This window comes from Mycteria americana, chromosome 15 (assembly GCF_035582795.1).
Source record: "Mycteria americana isolate JAX WOST 10 ecotype Jacksonville Zoo and Gardens chromosome 15, USCA_MyAme_1.0, whole genome shotgun sequence".
Classification (NCBI taxonomy): domain Eukaryota; kingdom Metazoa; phylum Chordata; class Aves; order Ciconiiformes; family Ciconiidae; genus Mycteria; species Mycteria americana.
The window spans coordinates 6,101,841-6,115,185 of record NC_134379.1 but is presented as its reverse complement, the minus strand read 5'-3'; the positions used below and the strand labels follow the sequence as shown (position 1 = coordinate 6,115,185).

Here is a 13,345-nt window from a genome sequence, read left to right as displayed (position 1 = left end):
AGGCGGCTGGGTGCTGGGGACACCGGCGCAGGGTGCGAATGCCCCAGCCCCAGTGCTCCCCACCACGCAACCGCCTGGCTGGGACAGCAGAGCCCTGTGGGGACACGTTGCTGGCCCTCGGGCAGGGCTCCCGCCTGGCACCGGCCCAGGGCCCAGCTGGCCGAGGGGGCTGGCGGGGGCCCAGCGCTGCAGGGGCTGCCCCCGCTCAGCTGTCGCTGTCTGTGACGCTCCCCATGACGGTCCCGCTCGGTTCAGCCTCGCCGCCGGCACCCAGGTACGGAGCCGAACCCGGGCGCGCTGGTACCCCAGGGTGCCCACGTGGGGGGTTCGAATGGGGAGAGTGGGGGGCACCGAGCTGTGGGGAGCCCGGCGGGGACTGCAGATGGGGAGTCTCACCCCCGTTACATGCTCAGTGCTCGCAGAACCTGCGGTCCCCGCGCATGGACCTGTGCCACGTCCCTGCCACCCGAGAGAAGGGCTGGTACCTGGCGCTGATGGCCCCCAACGTCAAGGGTCCCAACTACGCCTGGCTGGACCCCTCCCGGCTCTACTGCCACCCGCAAGTACCCAGCGCCGGGGGCGGAGGGCACCCTCGGGGGTGCCCGGGTGGGCTGCAGCTCCGCGGGGCTGTCAGGGCACCTGGCCGTGCCCGCGGGCACCGGCACACGGGCAGCGGGTGCCCATGATGGGCTGCGGGCACCCAGCACCTCTGGTCTCTCCCCAGGGCTTGCAGGACTGCGTGGCCGACCTGCTGCAGCCCTTCCAGGGAGACCCCATCGACATGGTGGCCGGTATCGACGCCATGGGCTTCATCCTGGGTGAGCAGGGGCACGGGTGAGCCCAGGGTCCTCGTCCCTCGTCCCTGCGGGGCCTGACGGTGCCGTGCCCACCCCCAGGCGCTGCCGCTGCCGCCGTGCTGCAAAAAGGCTTCCTGGCCATCCGCAAAGCCGGGCACCTCTGCGTGCAGACGCTGGCGCAGCCCTACACCGACTATTCGGGCCGAGAGAAGGTGATGGAGGTCCGCACCGATGCCGTCTCGCCAGGTGAGCTGGCGGGGTGCTCCCGTTGCGGGGGGCTGCCGGCGCGGGCACCGGGCACTCAGCCGCAGCCTCTGCCCCCTCCCAGGTCTGCGCATCCTCCTCGTGGACCAGTGGGTCGAAACCGGGGGCACCATGCGAGCGGCCATCCAGCTGGTGGAACGGCTGGGGGGGGTCGTGGCAGGTAGGAGGGGGGGTACTGGGGCACCCCGGGGTGCACCCATGGGTGCAGCGGGAGCGTTGTCCCTGTATCTCGCGGTAGCCGGCGCTGGGCCCCCCCTCCTTGTCCCACAGGCGTCGCCGCCATCTGCATCGAGGACAGCGAGGGCGGGCGGTGGATCCGGGAGCGCTACAAGTGTGCCCACTGCGTCCCCCCCGGCCTGCAGCCCCGCTTCGACCGCCACCAGTTCGGCTGGGACTGACGGGGGGCTGGCACCCCACGTGTCCCTGTGTCCCCCTGCGGGGCACAGGGCTGCCAGCTCTTCGGGGCAGGGCTGCCCGGGGCATCCACCACCCGGTTTGGCTTTCACCGTACCCGAGATGCTCACCCCTCCTCGGCGGCAGCCATCCTGCCCTGGCTCCATCCTCCCGCCCGCCCGCAAGCCTGGGGGGGGCTGCGCCCGGGGGCAGGGGGGGCTGCAGCCAGCCCCGGCCCCCAGCCCCACGCCTTTCTTAAAAAGCATAAAAAAGGTTTTATTAAGACAAATGGGAGCCCGGGGGCATCTCCCCCTGCAAGCGGTACCTGGGTTTGCATAGCTAAGGGAGCCGCACGGGTGCTCCTGCCCGCCCCGGCTGGGGGTGCCCGGGGGGCCGGGGGCAGCTCCTCGGGGCCGGCCGGGGCCGCCCCTCTTTGGTCCAGAGGTGTGAGCGCAGGGGGGGGCCGGGGGCTGCCCCCTCACTGGCAGCACTTGGGTTTCTTGCGGGGTGCCGACAGGTACAGGTCGCTCTCGTTGCTGCTGATCCCTGGAGGGAAAGAGGGGTGGGAGGAGGGGGGGCGGGCGTTGGGGGGGGTAAGGGGCAGGCACCCACGCGGGGCCGGCCGGGGGTACTCACGCACGGTGTCGCCGATCTTGCGGGCGCTGCTGCGCTCCAGCTCGGCCAGCACGCTGCTCTCGAAGGTCAGCGCCGCCACACGGAAGAAGAAATCCCGCACGTTCTCCCCTGCCCCGTGGGACGAGACCCCCTGAGTGTCCCCTCACCCGGCCGGACCCCGGGGTCCACATCCCCCCTGCCCGGCCGGGGACCCACCGGTGAGCGAGGAGACGGCCCAATACTCTGCCTGCATCTCCTGGGCCACCTTCAGAGCATCCTTCTCCATCAGGCTGTACTGCGCCGGCGTCTGCCAACCGAGCCGGGGGGGTGGGTGGGTGGCAGGGATGACCCACCCAAGCTCGAGCGCTGGGAGCCCGTGGGAAGGGGGACACACTCACGCTCAGGTCCTTCTTGGAGCCCACCAAGAAGAGGATCACGTTGGATGGGTCGTTCTCCTTCAGGGCATCAGCCAGCCACTGCCTGTTGGGGCCACTGTCACCGGCCGGTGGCTCACGGCCAAGCGCTACCCTCTTGCTCGCACACCGCAGCGTTGCCGGCAGCCCCATGCCCTCCTGCCCAGCTCCAGCTTCTCCATCCAGCCCCACCGCCCCCCATGCTCAAACGCGGTCCCACCTGAGCCCCTTGGCCGCGTGTCACCTACCGTGTGTGGTCCAGGGACGCCACGTCGTTGACATCGAAGACAATGACAATGGCTGGCGGGGAGAAGGAGGGGTGAGATGGGGACAAGGACAGCCGGTGGGGTGGGACATGGTGGAGACCCTCACCTTGTGCTCCCCGGTAGTAGGTGGAGGCGATGCACTTGAAGCGCTCCTGGCCGGCCGTGTCCCACCTGGGGGGGGTGCGGGAGGTGAGGGGGGGCCGCAGGGGTGCGCAGGGAGGGGGCTGGCACCTACTCACAGCTGCAGGCTGAAGGGCACCCCCAGCACCTCAAACCGCTCCATCTCGAAATCCACCCCGATGGTCGCCTTGTAGTTCTTGTCGAAGGTGTCCTTGCAAAAGCTGGGGGGGGGGGGAGGGGAGATGGGTGTCAGCAGCCCCCGGCCCTCCCACGCCCCACCCCTGGGGGCTCAGTGCCCCCCACGCCGGGGGTGCCCAGCACCAGAGCCCGGCCGGAGTCAGGCTCAGCCCGTTGCTCGGTCAGGCTGCTGCCCTTTGCGGGGGGTGCGGGGGGGGTGTCTCTTCCCCTGCCCCCCCCCCACGGAGCCTCTCCCGGGGGGGTCCCGTTACCGGTTGATCAGGCAGGTCTTCCCCACCGAGAGGTCCCCCACCACGATGATCTTGGAGATCTTGAACCTGCAGGGCAGGGGGACGCACGGCCGCTCAGCGGGGCGGGGGGCTCCCCGCCTGCCTCCCCCCGGCCGGCGCCACGGGCAGGTGGGTTCATGGGGTGGGGGGGCATCACCCCACAGCCCCCCGTGTCCGGCAGCGCCCTGCAGCGCGGCTCTCCCGCCCTGCCACCAGCCGCAGCCCAGCCCGGACCCCCGAGTCCCCCCCGCGCAGCATTCCTGCGCCGTGACGCAGGGTTCGGCACGCGCAGCGCCGGCAGCCACGCGGCGCCCACGCTGGGGACCCCCGCCCGGGGCTGGTGGGGCCGTGGGCCCCTCGTCACCTCCTTCCAGCCCCGGGGTGGGGTCCCCGAATCGCCCCGGACTCACCCCACGGTGCCCGTCCGCTGCTCCTGGCAGGCGCTGGCCACCGTGGGATGGAAGGCAGGGCGTGCGTGCAGGGCGGCCTCCTTCCGAAAACACTGGTGGGGGGACACAAAGGGGGACCCCGGTGTGACCACGGGGCTCGGCGAGGCCATCCCCGGGCCGGTGTCCCCCCCAGCTCACCGGGGGCAGGTCGGCGATGACCCTGTCCCTGCGGACCGGAGCCAGCACGTTCATCGTCCCGCAGGGCTGCCAGGGCAAGCTGGGTGGCCAGGGGGAGCGGGGACCGGCCGAGGGCCACCGTGAGGCCTGGGGACAGAGGGAGCAGGGAGCGGTGATGTCCCCGTGTCCCAGCTGTCCCCACGAACAGCGGCGCGGAATACGGCTGTGCCCGTGTCCCCAAGCATGGCTGTCCCCGTGTCCCAGCCACCCCGAGATCCCCGAGCGTGGCTGTCCCCACACTCTGGGGTGCAGCTGTCCCCATGTCCCAACCGCCCCGTGCCCCAGCCGCCCTCACATCCCTGTGCGTGGCTGTCCCCTTGTCCCAACCGTCCCCACATCCCGAGTGTGCGATCCCAGGATACGGCTGTCCCCATGTCCCAGCCGTCGCCATGTCCCCAAGCGTGGCTGTCCCCACACCCCGGGATACAGCTGTCCCCACATCCCAGCCGTCCCCACGTCCCTGCACCCCGGGGTATCACTGTCCCCATGTCCCAGCTGTCCCCACGTCCCAAGTGTGGCATCCCAGTGCACGGCCATCCCCGTGTCCCACCGATCCCCACGTCCCCGAGTGTGGCTGTCCCCATGTCCCACCCGTCCCCATCTCCCCGAACACGACCGTCTCTGTGTCCCACCGGTCCCCACGTCCCCGCCTGTGCCTGTCCCCGTGTCCCCCCGCACACCCCGTGTCCCCCCACGTCCCCCCGCCGCGTCCCGGTCCACGGCCAAGCCCTCCCCGCCCCGTCCCGGTGGCTTCTGCGGGGCAATGGGGCGGGTCCCCGTTACCGCGAACCTCCCGGCTCCGGTAGCGGTGCTCGGCGCTGCACGCCCAGCCCCGGAGGAACCGGCGTCCTGGCCCCTCCCCCGCCGGGGAGGTTCCTCCGGTTCACGCCGGTTCCTCCGGGGCTGGGCCACTGCGGTGCTGCCCACGCGGCGAGACCCCGGTAATTCCCCCACACACCGGGGCTCATCCCGGCCCCCCGCCGTCGGCGCAGCGGAGGCGGGGGGGGCGGTGCACAGGACTACAACTCCCATGATGCCCCGCGGGTCGGGGACGCATTCGCGCATGCGCAGAGGCGGCAGACTATGAATACTACCATTCCCGGCGTGCCCCGCGGCGCCGCGAGAGTTGGGCAGTGAGGGGGAACTCTCGCGAGATTTGGGGCTATAAGCCCGTGCGGTGCGGCGCGGGCAGCCCCTTTCGGCTTCCGCCTGGCCAAGATGGCGCCCAAGGCGAAGAAGGAGGGTGAGGGCTTGGGGCGGCGGGGTGTGTGCGGTGTGGGGGGGGAGTCGTGCTGAGGCATCCCCCGAGGTGCGGATGTACGCGAGGGGGACCGGGCTGAGCGGTGTTGGGGGGTGAGGGAGGGCTGCAGCCCGGCGCTGGGCGCGGGCACGTGGAGGTGGCGGGAGAGGCCTGCACCGGCGGGCCCAGCCCGGTTATCTGAGGGAGGGTGGGCCCCGATTTCGGTGCTGGGACTCTTGGGGTCTATGGGGGGTGAGGGAGCTGGGGAGGGAATGAGTGCCCCCGTCTGTTGGTGCGGTGGGAGACTGGTTTGTTGGGGGGGGAGGGGGAAATTTCAACCCCGTTGGGCGTTTTGGGGTTGGTCTTGGTTGGATGAGGGAGCACGGACCGCTTGGAGAGGTCCTGTTCGTTGGGTTGCGTGACAGGAGAAGCCATGACCCGTTAGGGCAGGCAGGGGGGCATGTACTGGTCCTGCAGATGCTTTTTGTGCTGACTGAGCTGTCGTCGTAGCTGTGCCTCCGAAGACAGAGGCAAAGGCTAAAGCGCTGAAGGCCAAGAAGGCCGTCCTGAAGGGGGTCCACAGTCACAAGAAGAAGAAGATCCGCACATCACCCACCTTCCGCAGGCCCAAGACCCTGCGACTGCGGCGGCAGCCCAAGTACCCCCGGAAGAGTGCCCCACGGAGAAACAAGTAGGTGTGGGCTGTTGGGCTCTGCCCTGCTGCAGGGCTTGTGGGGCGGGAACAGCGGGGGACACCTGTGGCCCGTTGCAGGTCCCAGGGTGACACCTTGCCAGCGTGCTGCCCCGGGAGCTGAACCCAGGCCTTGGTGGCAGAGCGCTGGGGGGGATGTTTGGGGTGCAGGTGATGATTTCAAGCGACCAAAGCCTGAGAGTTTGTGATTAGAACTTTTTTGGCAACTGATGCACCCCAAACTGTCTTAGATGGTACCCTTGGTATTTGAAAGCCCCTGAAGTGCAGAGACGGCATCTGCCAGCCTTCTGTTAACCGCAGGGTCTCTCTCCTGCAGGCTGGATCATTACGCCATTATCAAGTTCCCTTTGACCACAGAGTCGGCAATGAAGAAGATAGAGGATAACAATACTCTGGTTTTCATCGTGGATGTCAAGGCAAACAAGCACCAGATCAAACAGGCTGTGAAGAAGCTGTATGATATCGATGTGGCCAAGGTCAACACATTGATTAGGTGAGAAGAGGAGGAGAATAGGTCACTGGTGGGTGTGAGGTGCTTCAAGAGCCCAGAGTTGCTTTTAGCAGAAGATGGGAACACGTGTGAGTTTCAGCAGCTGTGGGTACTCTCAGGAGGAGTGGGATTAAGCTCCGTAGCGTTTTCAGTGTTAAAAGTTTTGAGAAATGCAACTTGTGACTGAGCGCATCTTAGTGGAAGTGGGAAGTGTTGGCAGACCAGAGGGTCAGCTTCATCAGGGAGCTCCTCTAACACCCAGGGAGTCTTGTGCAAATGATGTGAACGTTTTTTTTACCACTGAGTAAAGTGATGTTTCCAAAGGAACCACTGATGCACACTGCTATAGCAGGAGCGTGGAGCAGGTGGGAGGAGTTGTGTGCCTATGTACTGATGCCTCCTGTTCCTCTCTAGGCCTGATGGGGAGAAGAAGGCTTATGTCCGACTGGCTCCAGATTACGATGCGCTGGATGTAGCCAACAAGGTGAGAAATCTTTGAAACTTTGCAGCTCCTGTTGTCTTGTATCTCCTGTGCCCGGTTGTTCTTCCTGGCGTACAGGTGAGGTACTTGTGCTTCAAAGCACAGTGGCACTTCTGTGGAGTGTCCTTGTAGTTAGACAGGATCCGAATGTTCAGAAGCAAGACCACGTTGCCTAGCAAAACGCAGTTCTGCCTGGAAGATCGCGAGGTTAGGTGGGAAAAGTTACTGAGAGAGAATTGCTGCTGTTCTTCAACTCCTCCAGGGAGGGGCTCCACTCCACAGGACTACAAAAGCTCCACAGTTCTAGTGGGGAGGATGCAGAAACTGCCCTGCAGCTTCTGTGTTGACGCAGCGTTTGTCCTAACAGCATTCTTGGCCAGGGCTGCTGGCCTGGGTGAAGGAGGGGTTTCTGCCACGCAGGTGGCTGGAAGCAGCAGGCAGTTTAGTCCCCGATGTGGTTGAGGTAGACAGGAGGCAGTGATGGTACGTATTGGAGCAGGGGAACAAGGCTGTGGATTAGCACAGGGGTCACCGTGGAGTAAACGTTTAAAGTGGTTAAGGCACTTGGGCAGGTCTGGGAGGAAGAAGCCTGTCCTCAGAGGACAGGAATCCCGGGGAGATGCAGCCCTGGCAGTGATGTCTGTGGTGGAGGCTCCGCCTTTCTGCCACCGTAACATCTGTTGTAACATGCTTTGCTCCTTTCCAGATTGGAATCATCTGAACTGCATCTACCGAGGACTGTACAGACAGAATAATAAACCCTGTGACACAACTGAGGGGCTCTTGTGTTTTGTGACAGCATGGCCCATGCGAAAGAGAGCGCCCAGGAAATTTTTGGGGCTTCGTTTCAGTAAAAGGGTTCTTCCCTCTGTCCCTCCTGCCGTAGCCCGGTACTAGGCGGGCAGAGCTGACTGCTCCGTGAGAGTCCCACCCCTGGGGTCTCCTGGATCACTGACCTGTTCTCTCGGCTGTCGGTAAACATGAGGTGACACTGCCCCAGATCTCAAATATCTCTGTTTACCCGAGACCTCTGGTGTCCTCCTGCATTTTGTTGTCCTGTATAATTAGCATGTGTTTGCGATCAGTGTTCTCGGTGTCCTACACAGCTTCCTTCTGGAGCGTACCACAGGCTGATGAGTGCCCAGGAGGTAGGTAGTAACCGCAACAAAAACCTGATCTGGCATGAGCAGAGTGTTGCGCCATTTTCCGAGTGTCTCAGCTATTTGCTTATACTGCAAGCTTCACTTGATGAAGCCCTCAAGCTACTGCCATCGCAGGGGCTTTGTGTGTGTTTTTTCTGACGTGATCCCCGCTCCCCGTCCTGCAGTGTGTGAATTGCGCCTGGTTTCCCTGACACTGTTCCTGTTACGTTGCCTGTAACCCCACAGGGTTCACGGCCCTCATCAGGGCTGTTTCCAAACTAGCTGCTGTCGCTGCCTCGGCAGCCTTTTGCTTCCTCAAATTCGTAGATGAAACCAGCTTTTCAGAGTGCTTGGAGAGTGACAAGAGTGTGGAGCGCTGGGTGAGCGGGGAACGGAGGTGAAGTACAGATAAGGCTTTAGGTGTGTTTGATCTTAAGTATGTACTTACACTTGACTGAGATGGCAAAAACTGTGACCAAATATTGACCGGTGTAATTAAGCTCTCGGGGAGCGGGACAGCGAGTTCCTTCGAGCCTCTTGCAGAGGGTGGCGGAGTCCCGGGGTGGTGGTTTGAGATGGTGGTGGATGGAAAGGAGGGAGCTGTCCTAATTGCCGCTGCTCTCGGGACCGTGGGGTAAAGATCTGTGCTGGCTTGCGTGGCTTGAGACTTCACCTGGTGCTCACAGCTCCAGGTGCTGGGGAAGTGCAGCGGGATCTGCCGGGTACGCCGCACGCTGCCTGCTGTGGAAGGGCGATGCGGAGGCACCGGGGCAGGCTGCGGAGCGGCTGTAGGTGTCCCCTGGGGAGGACCGAGGGTGGCTCTCGAGTATCGCAAAGCCTGCGTGCTCGCCTTTGTGCAGGCAGACCCTGGCTGCTGTCAGGCTGCTTCTGAAAGCTAGGGTTGGAAGTGGGGGCTGCCTGGAAGCACCCCCTCTTCTCCCTGGGCCCCACGGGATGCTCGGCTGGGCTGGGAGGGGAGGCAGGAGATGCTCCCTCCCTGCTGTAAGGAGTGAGAAACTGCTGCTTCCCTGGATGTCGGTCCGTCCTGATCCGTGGGTGCCGTGCAGAGTTCTGCTGGCACCCTGGGCGCAGGACGGAACCCAGGCTCTCACCCCTCGCCCTGTCCAAGCCGGGGTCAGGGGCTTGAAACTTGGAGAGCAAGGGCTGTTGGCAAGCTGTGCAGGGCCAGCTAAGGCTCAACCACAGGCAGCCTTCCCTGCCCGTGACGCAGCCCTGCTGCTGGGATTACGGTGGTGCGAGGGCCTGGGACAGCCCCGCTCCCTCCTGGGCTTGGGTCTGGTGTTCCCAAGGGTTGAGGGCACCAACCCAACCTCCTGCCCTTGGCCCGGGCGCAGCCCGGGAAGGGGACGAGCAGCGGCAGCGGGGGCTGCGTGCAGGTACGTGCTGCAGCGTGGAGGCTGGGGAGGGATTTCACATCAGCATGACTTGCAGTCTGTCCTGACCCTGCCTCAACTTAGCCCAGCGCCTGCTGCTGTCTGGCTCTTTGCTTCCCCGTACTTGCTTCTCGCTCCGGGCTGGCAGCCGGCCTGACCCACAGCTGCCCCAGCCCGGGCAGCGCTGCGCTGCTGGGAGATGCTCCGGCTGGGAGCCAGGAGGGCAGTGGCGGAGGAGCCGGGCTCCCTGCTTTGGGAAGCTTTGTCATGCCTGACCCTTCCATGCTGCTGGAAGGGCGGTGGGAGCGTGGGCTGGTCCCCCCGAGCCTGTGACCTGCTGGGACAGAGCTGTGTCTGCTCCGTGCAAAGAAGGGAAGGGTGCAGTGATGGGGGTGAGGGGAAACTTAAGATTTGGGCTTGATTGTGCGGGGTATTTGTGGATGCAGTCAGTGCAGAGGCCATGGGGCTTAAGCTGCGTAGCTGTTGGGATGTGCTGCCGAGGGTAAGGCCGTGCCCTGCCGGGGCTCCCCGCAGCTCAGCGTGGGGCTGCTGAGCTCCGCTTTGAGCGAGGAGGGGGCGAGGCGGCCGATTTGAAGCTAGCGTAGGTCCCTGCCCACGCGGCATCCCAAGAATCACGTCTCCGCTCTGGCTGCCAGGCTGTTCCCGGCACGCACCCCCTGCGCCCGTGTCGGTGCATGCCGGGGAGCCCTGGCAGGATCCCGACCCTGTGGGGTGTTTCCCAGCTCTGTGGAGGGAGGGTGATTCCCCCACTGCTTCCACTTAATCACCTGCTTATTCCAACCACAGCGCCTGTCTCTGCCTGGGCTGGTGGTAGGGTTGGTAGGACGGATCCTGCCCTGGAGCAGGGGTTGGGCAGGTGTCCCTCTAAACCCCGCTGCCTTCTGACAGTCTGGTGCAATCCCGGAGCTGTCACGTCAGCAGGATTTGCTTTCCTGATGCTCTGGTGCTCCACAGGACCAGCTGGGCCAGTTCTGGCCCCGCTCCCCTGGGGAGCTGAACCCCCTCTCTCCTCCCACCGCTCTGGGGGGGCTGCTGGAGGCAGCCTGGTCCTGCTGCTGCAGGAGAGGGCCCAGCACGCTCGCAGGGGACTGGAGCTGCGCTGTGCCGGTGAAGATCGCTCCGGGGGGATGCAAGCATACAGCGGTCTTCCAGGAAGAGCCCGTGGCCTCACACAGCTTTGCCATGCCAGCTCCGCTTCACGTGGCTGCCGGGTGAGTCATGCAGGCCAGCCAGGCTCCTCGCCGCCAGGCCGGTCAGGGACTGCAGCAAGGCTCGGTACCTCTCCTGGCTCCCTTCCCCTGCTCCCTGCACACAGCCCTGGGTCTCTGGAAGAGCAGATGAGTGAGGAGGAGGGGAGGGACCCATCTGTGGGAGGGATGGGGTCTTGCTACTGAAGGCTCAGCATGGTGCAGCTGGGCTGGTAGGACCTAGCAGGCTTGAGTGCATCCCTGGAGGGTCCCCAGAACAAAGCAAGCGGCAGAAATGTGCCCTCTCTCTCTCCCCGAGGACTGCCAGCCCTCCTCTGGGAACAGGGGCACATCCTTTCCCATGGCCCTGTTCCCCCCATCCTCCCCCCGATGCTGCTCTGCCCCACAGAAAAGCCAGCCCAGGTGTGCTGCGGCAGTAGTAAACAGACCGATTTTAATGCACATAACACCCAACATCACCACGGGAAGGACTTGTCCTTTCCCTCGCAACCCTCTCAGGCCATCAGCTGCAAAACGCAGCCACCCCCGGCCCTCCAGCTGCCTGCGCAGAAGCCGGCTTGGGCTGCTTTTCCATCGGCTGTGTCCCTGGCTTCGGCGGCGTCCCCGCGGCTCGGCGAGGCTGTTGGGCTGGTCCAGCAGGGAAGCACTTTTAGGCAGCAGAGCGGGCGAAGGCAGGGCCCGGGGCCAGGGAGCGAGCCCTAAGGCACATCAGAGCAGGTTTGGAGAGGCCAAGACCTCCAGGAGCCGGAGCCCGGGTCCCCCTCGGCGCGCACGTCTCAGTCTATCAGAAACTTCTCACCATCCACGTCTCTCCCCGCAGAGCCCTTGCGCAGGGAGGGGAAAAAATCGGAGCGGAGGAGGCGGGAGAAGTACATGAGGATCATGGCGTCGAGCAGCAGGAGGTTGGTGGTAAGGAAGGCACCCTGGCCATGCAACTCCACGTAGCGGAGGAAGTACCAGGTGAGGTAAGCCTGGGGTGCCAGGCGGAAGGCGAAGTACATCACCAGGTTAACGTACTTGTTGGCCTCGTAGAGCGCTGGGGAAGGCACGTTGCTCATCTTCAGCAGCATGCGGATGGTCAGGAAGATGTTGCTCACCTCCACCAGCAGCAGCAGCATCGCCGCCACCAGGAAACGGCCCGTGATGATGAGCGAGATGAAGGCAGAAATGGCCTGGGAGCGGGGCGGGGGGGACATACAGCAGGGTCAGCTCTCCTCGCCCTGGGGGAGGCGAGTCCTTCCCCACCAAGGTTTGGGCATACAGGGTGCTGCTCCCCCCCCACCCAGAGATCCCAGCAGGCCCCCAGGCGCCTGGGACAGGGGAAAACCAGTCTGGAGAGCCAGTTCCCCCAGGACCAGTTACACCTCCCTGCGTGGGGAGCTGGGGCCAGCCTCTGGCTCTTCCCTCGCTCAGTGTGGCAGCCTGTCTGGCTCCCGGCGCTCAGAGCTGACGCTGGCAGGTGTCCTGCTCCGCCGGGCACCCTCGCCTTGTTGATGCACAACCTACCTGGCAGCCAGGGCGAGGCGGAGGGAAGGGCTCTGGCTTGCCCCGCCGTAGCACATGAAACCTGCATGGGCTGAGCCCCAGCGTGTGTGGTAGCCCCCCCCGAGGTGTGTGGTAGCCCCCCCATGCTGGCCCTTCTCCTCCCTGGGGCCGTACTCACCATGGCATGGTGTACCAGGTACTCCCAGGAGGAGCGGGACTGGTGGTTGGAGATGATGTCGAGGCTGTCGTGGATGAAGTAGCCTGCGGGATGAGGGAGAGAGCGTTGAGGGGGTCTGGCTTGTGCACCGTCACCCGCTGCGGTAAGGGGGAGCAGCGAGGAGGAGGAGGGTGGCGTGACCGTGCTCCAGGCGTCGGAAACGCCTCCGCCCCGGCTGAGCGTGGGGAGACGGCTGGGCCCCGGGGGCTGGCAGCCTGCGGGCTCCGTGCTCATGATTAAGGCAGGAGGCACGGAGAGAGTCGCTCGGCCCCTGAGCCCGGGGCTCATGCCAGGCGAGGCTGAAGAGGGAGTGCGGGGTGACCGCGGCCATCGCCCTGCCTGGCTCCTTACCTGAGGAGAAGCAGACCAGCAGGTGCCCTGAGATGCTGTAGCCGTCCTGGATGTCGGAGAGCAGCTCCGGGGAGTGCCAGAGGCTGGGGGTGAGGAGAGGAGGAAGGGGGTCAGCCCGGGCGCTGGGACGCGGGGACCCCGTGCCTCCTCCCCTGCGGGCAACACCCGGGGTCGTGCTCCCACAGGGTACCCGGAGCCCCGGTCCCGATTCGCAGGGTGTGCGCACCGTGCCCGCGCCCCCTCCCAGTGCCCGGTACCTGAAAAGGGCCCATAGCCCGGCCAGCACGGAGTGTGCGAAAGAGACGAGGAGGTTCCGCCAGCGCCAGGCGCGGCCGGGTCGGCTCCGCACGGCGGCGGGCTGGGGTAGGGCCACTGCCGTCCTCCGCAGAGCCCCGAAGACCGCCACGCTGCCGCCCACCAGGGCCGCCGACGGCGCCCGCCAGCCCGGGCCCATCCCGCCCAGCTCCGGCGGCGCGGGACGCGCGGCGGCGCGGGCGGGGCGGCGGCGGCCACGCCTCCCCACAGGCCACGCCTCCTCACTGACCACGCCTCCCCGCGGGCCACGCCTCCCCGCGCCGGCGCGGGAGCGGGCGTGGGGGGGGGCGGGTGTGTGTGCACACGCGTGGCGTCGCACGCAGGTGTG

General features: G+C 65.6%; 4 protein-coding genes and 2 non-coding genes across 10 annotated transcripts; 4 read left to right on the top strand and 2 right to left on the bottom strand.

Annotated features, from left to right (window-relative positions):
• The first annotated feature begins 243 nt into the window (after positions 1–243).
• On the top strand, positions 244–1,519 carry LOC142417410 (adenine phosphoribosyltransferase-like). The gene is made up of 6 exons (XM_075518078.1): positions 244–274; positions 423–563; positions 725–818; positions 897–1,043; positions 1,126–1,221; positions 1,332–1,519. The coding sequence occupies exons 2-6, from the start codon at positions 441–443 to the stop codon at positions 1,457–1,459; spliced, it is 588 nt and encodes a 195-aa protein (XP_075374193.1). The 5' UTR covers positions 244–274; positions 423–440; the 3' UTR covers positions 1,460–1,519.
• A 192-nt stretch (positions 1,520–1,711) lies between these two features.
• RAB34 (RAB34, member RAS oncogene family) lies at positions 1,712–4,893 on the bottom strand. 5 transcript variants are annotated; one of them, XM_075518072.1, is made up of 11 exons: positions 4,752–4,893; positions 3,923–4,048; positions 3,746–3,837; positions 3,318–3,383; positions 2,988–3,089; positions 2,855–2,919; positions 2,731–2,782; positions 2,468–2,549; positions 2,286–2,376; positions 2,095–2,198; positions 1,712–2,000 (listed from the first exon to the last, which is right to left on the bottom strand). In XM_075518072.1, the coding sequence occupies exons 2-11, from the start codon at positions 3,974–3,976 to the stop codon at positions 1,794–1,796; spliced, it is 915 nt and encodes a 304-aa protein (XP_075374187.1). In that variant the 5' UTR covers positions 3,977–4,048; positions 4,752–4,893; the 3' UTR covers positions 1,712–1,793. The 5 variants fall into 5 exon arrangements, with proteins under 5 accessions (XP_075374187.1, XP_075374188.1, XP_075374189.1 ...); XM_075518074.1 differs by having other exon boundaries at positions 1,794–2,000; positions 2,091–2,198; XM_075518073.1 differs by lacking the exon at positions 3,318–3,383.
• A 224-nt stretch (positions 4,894–5,117) lies between these two features.
• RPL23A (ribosomal protein L23a) lies at positions 5,118–7,656 on the top strand. Its single transcript, XM_075518060.1, has 5 exons — positions 5,118–5,204; positions 5,712–5,892; positions 6,230–6,406; positions 6,818–6,887; positions 7,591–7,656. The coding sequence occupies exons 1-5, from the start codon at positions 5,180–5,182 to the stop codon at positions 7,603–7,605; spliced, it is 468 nt and encodes a 155-aa protein (XP_075374175.1). The 5' UTR covers positions 5,118–5,179; the 3' UTR covers positions 7,606–7,656.
• Positions 6,057–6,129, top strand: LOC142417593 (small nucleolar RNA Z17). The gene has a single exon (XR_012778064.1). It is a non-coding gene; the product is annotated as a small nucleolar RNA Z17 (small nucleolar RNA).
• LOC142417592 (small nucleolar RNA SNORD42) lies at positions 6,674–6,742 on the top strand. The gene has a single exon (XR_012778063.1). It is a non-coding gene; the product is annotated as a small nucleolar RNA SNORD42 (small nucleolar RNA).
• Positions 7,657–11,063: 3,407 nt separating the features above from the next.
• Positions 11,064–13,225, bottom strand: TLCD1 (TLC domain containing 1). The gene is made up of 4 exons (XM_075518164.1): positions 12,960–13,225; positions 12,703–12,785; positions 12,313–12,395; positions 11,064–11,821 (listed from the first exon to the last, which is right to left on the bottom strand). The coding sequence occupies exons 1-4, from the start codon at positions 13,154–13,156 to the stop codon at positions 11,426–11,428; spliced, it is 759 nt and encodes a 252-aa protein (XP_075374279.1). The 5' UTR covers positions 13,157–13,225; the 3' UTR covers positions 11,064–11,425.
• Between the last annotated feature and the right edge of the window lie 120 nt (positions 13,226–13,345).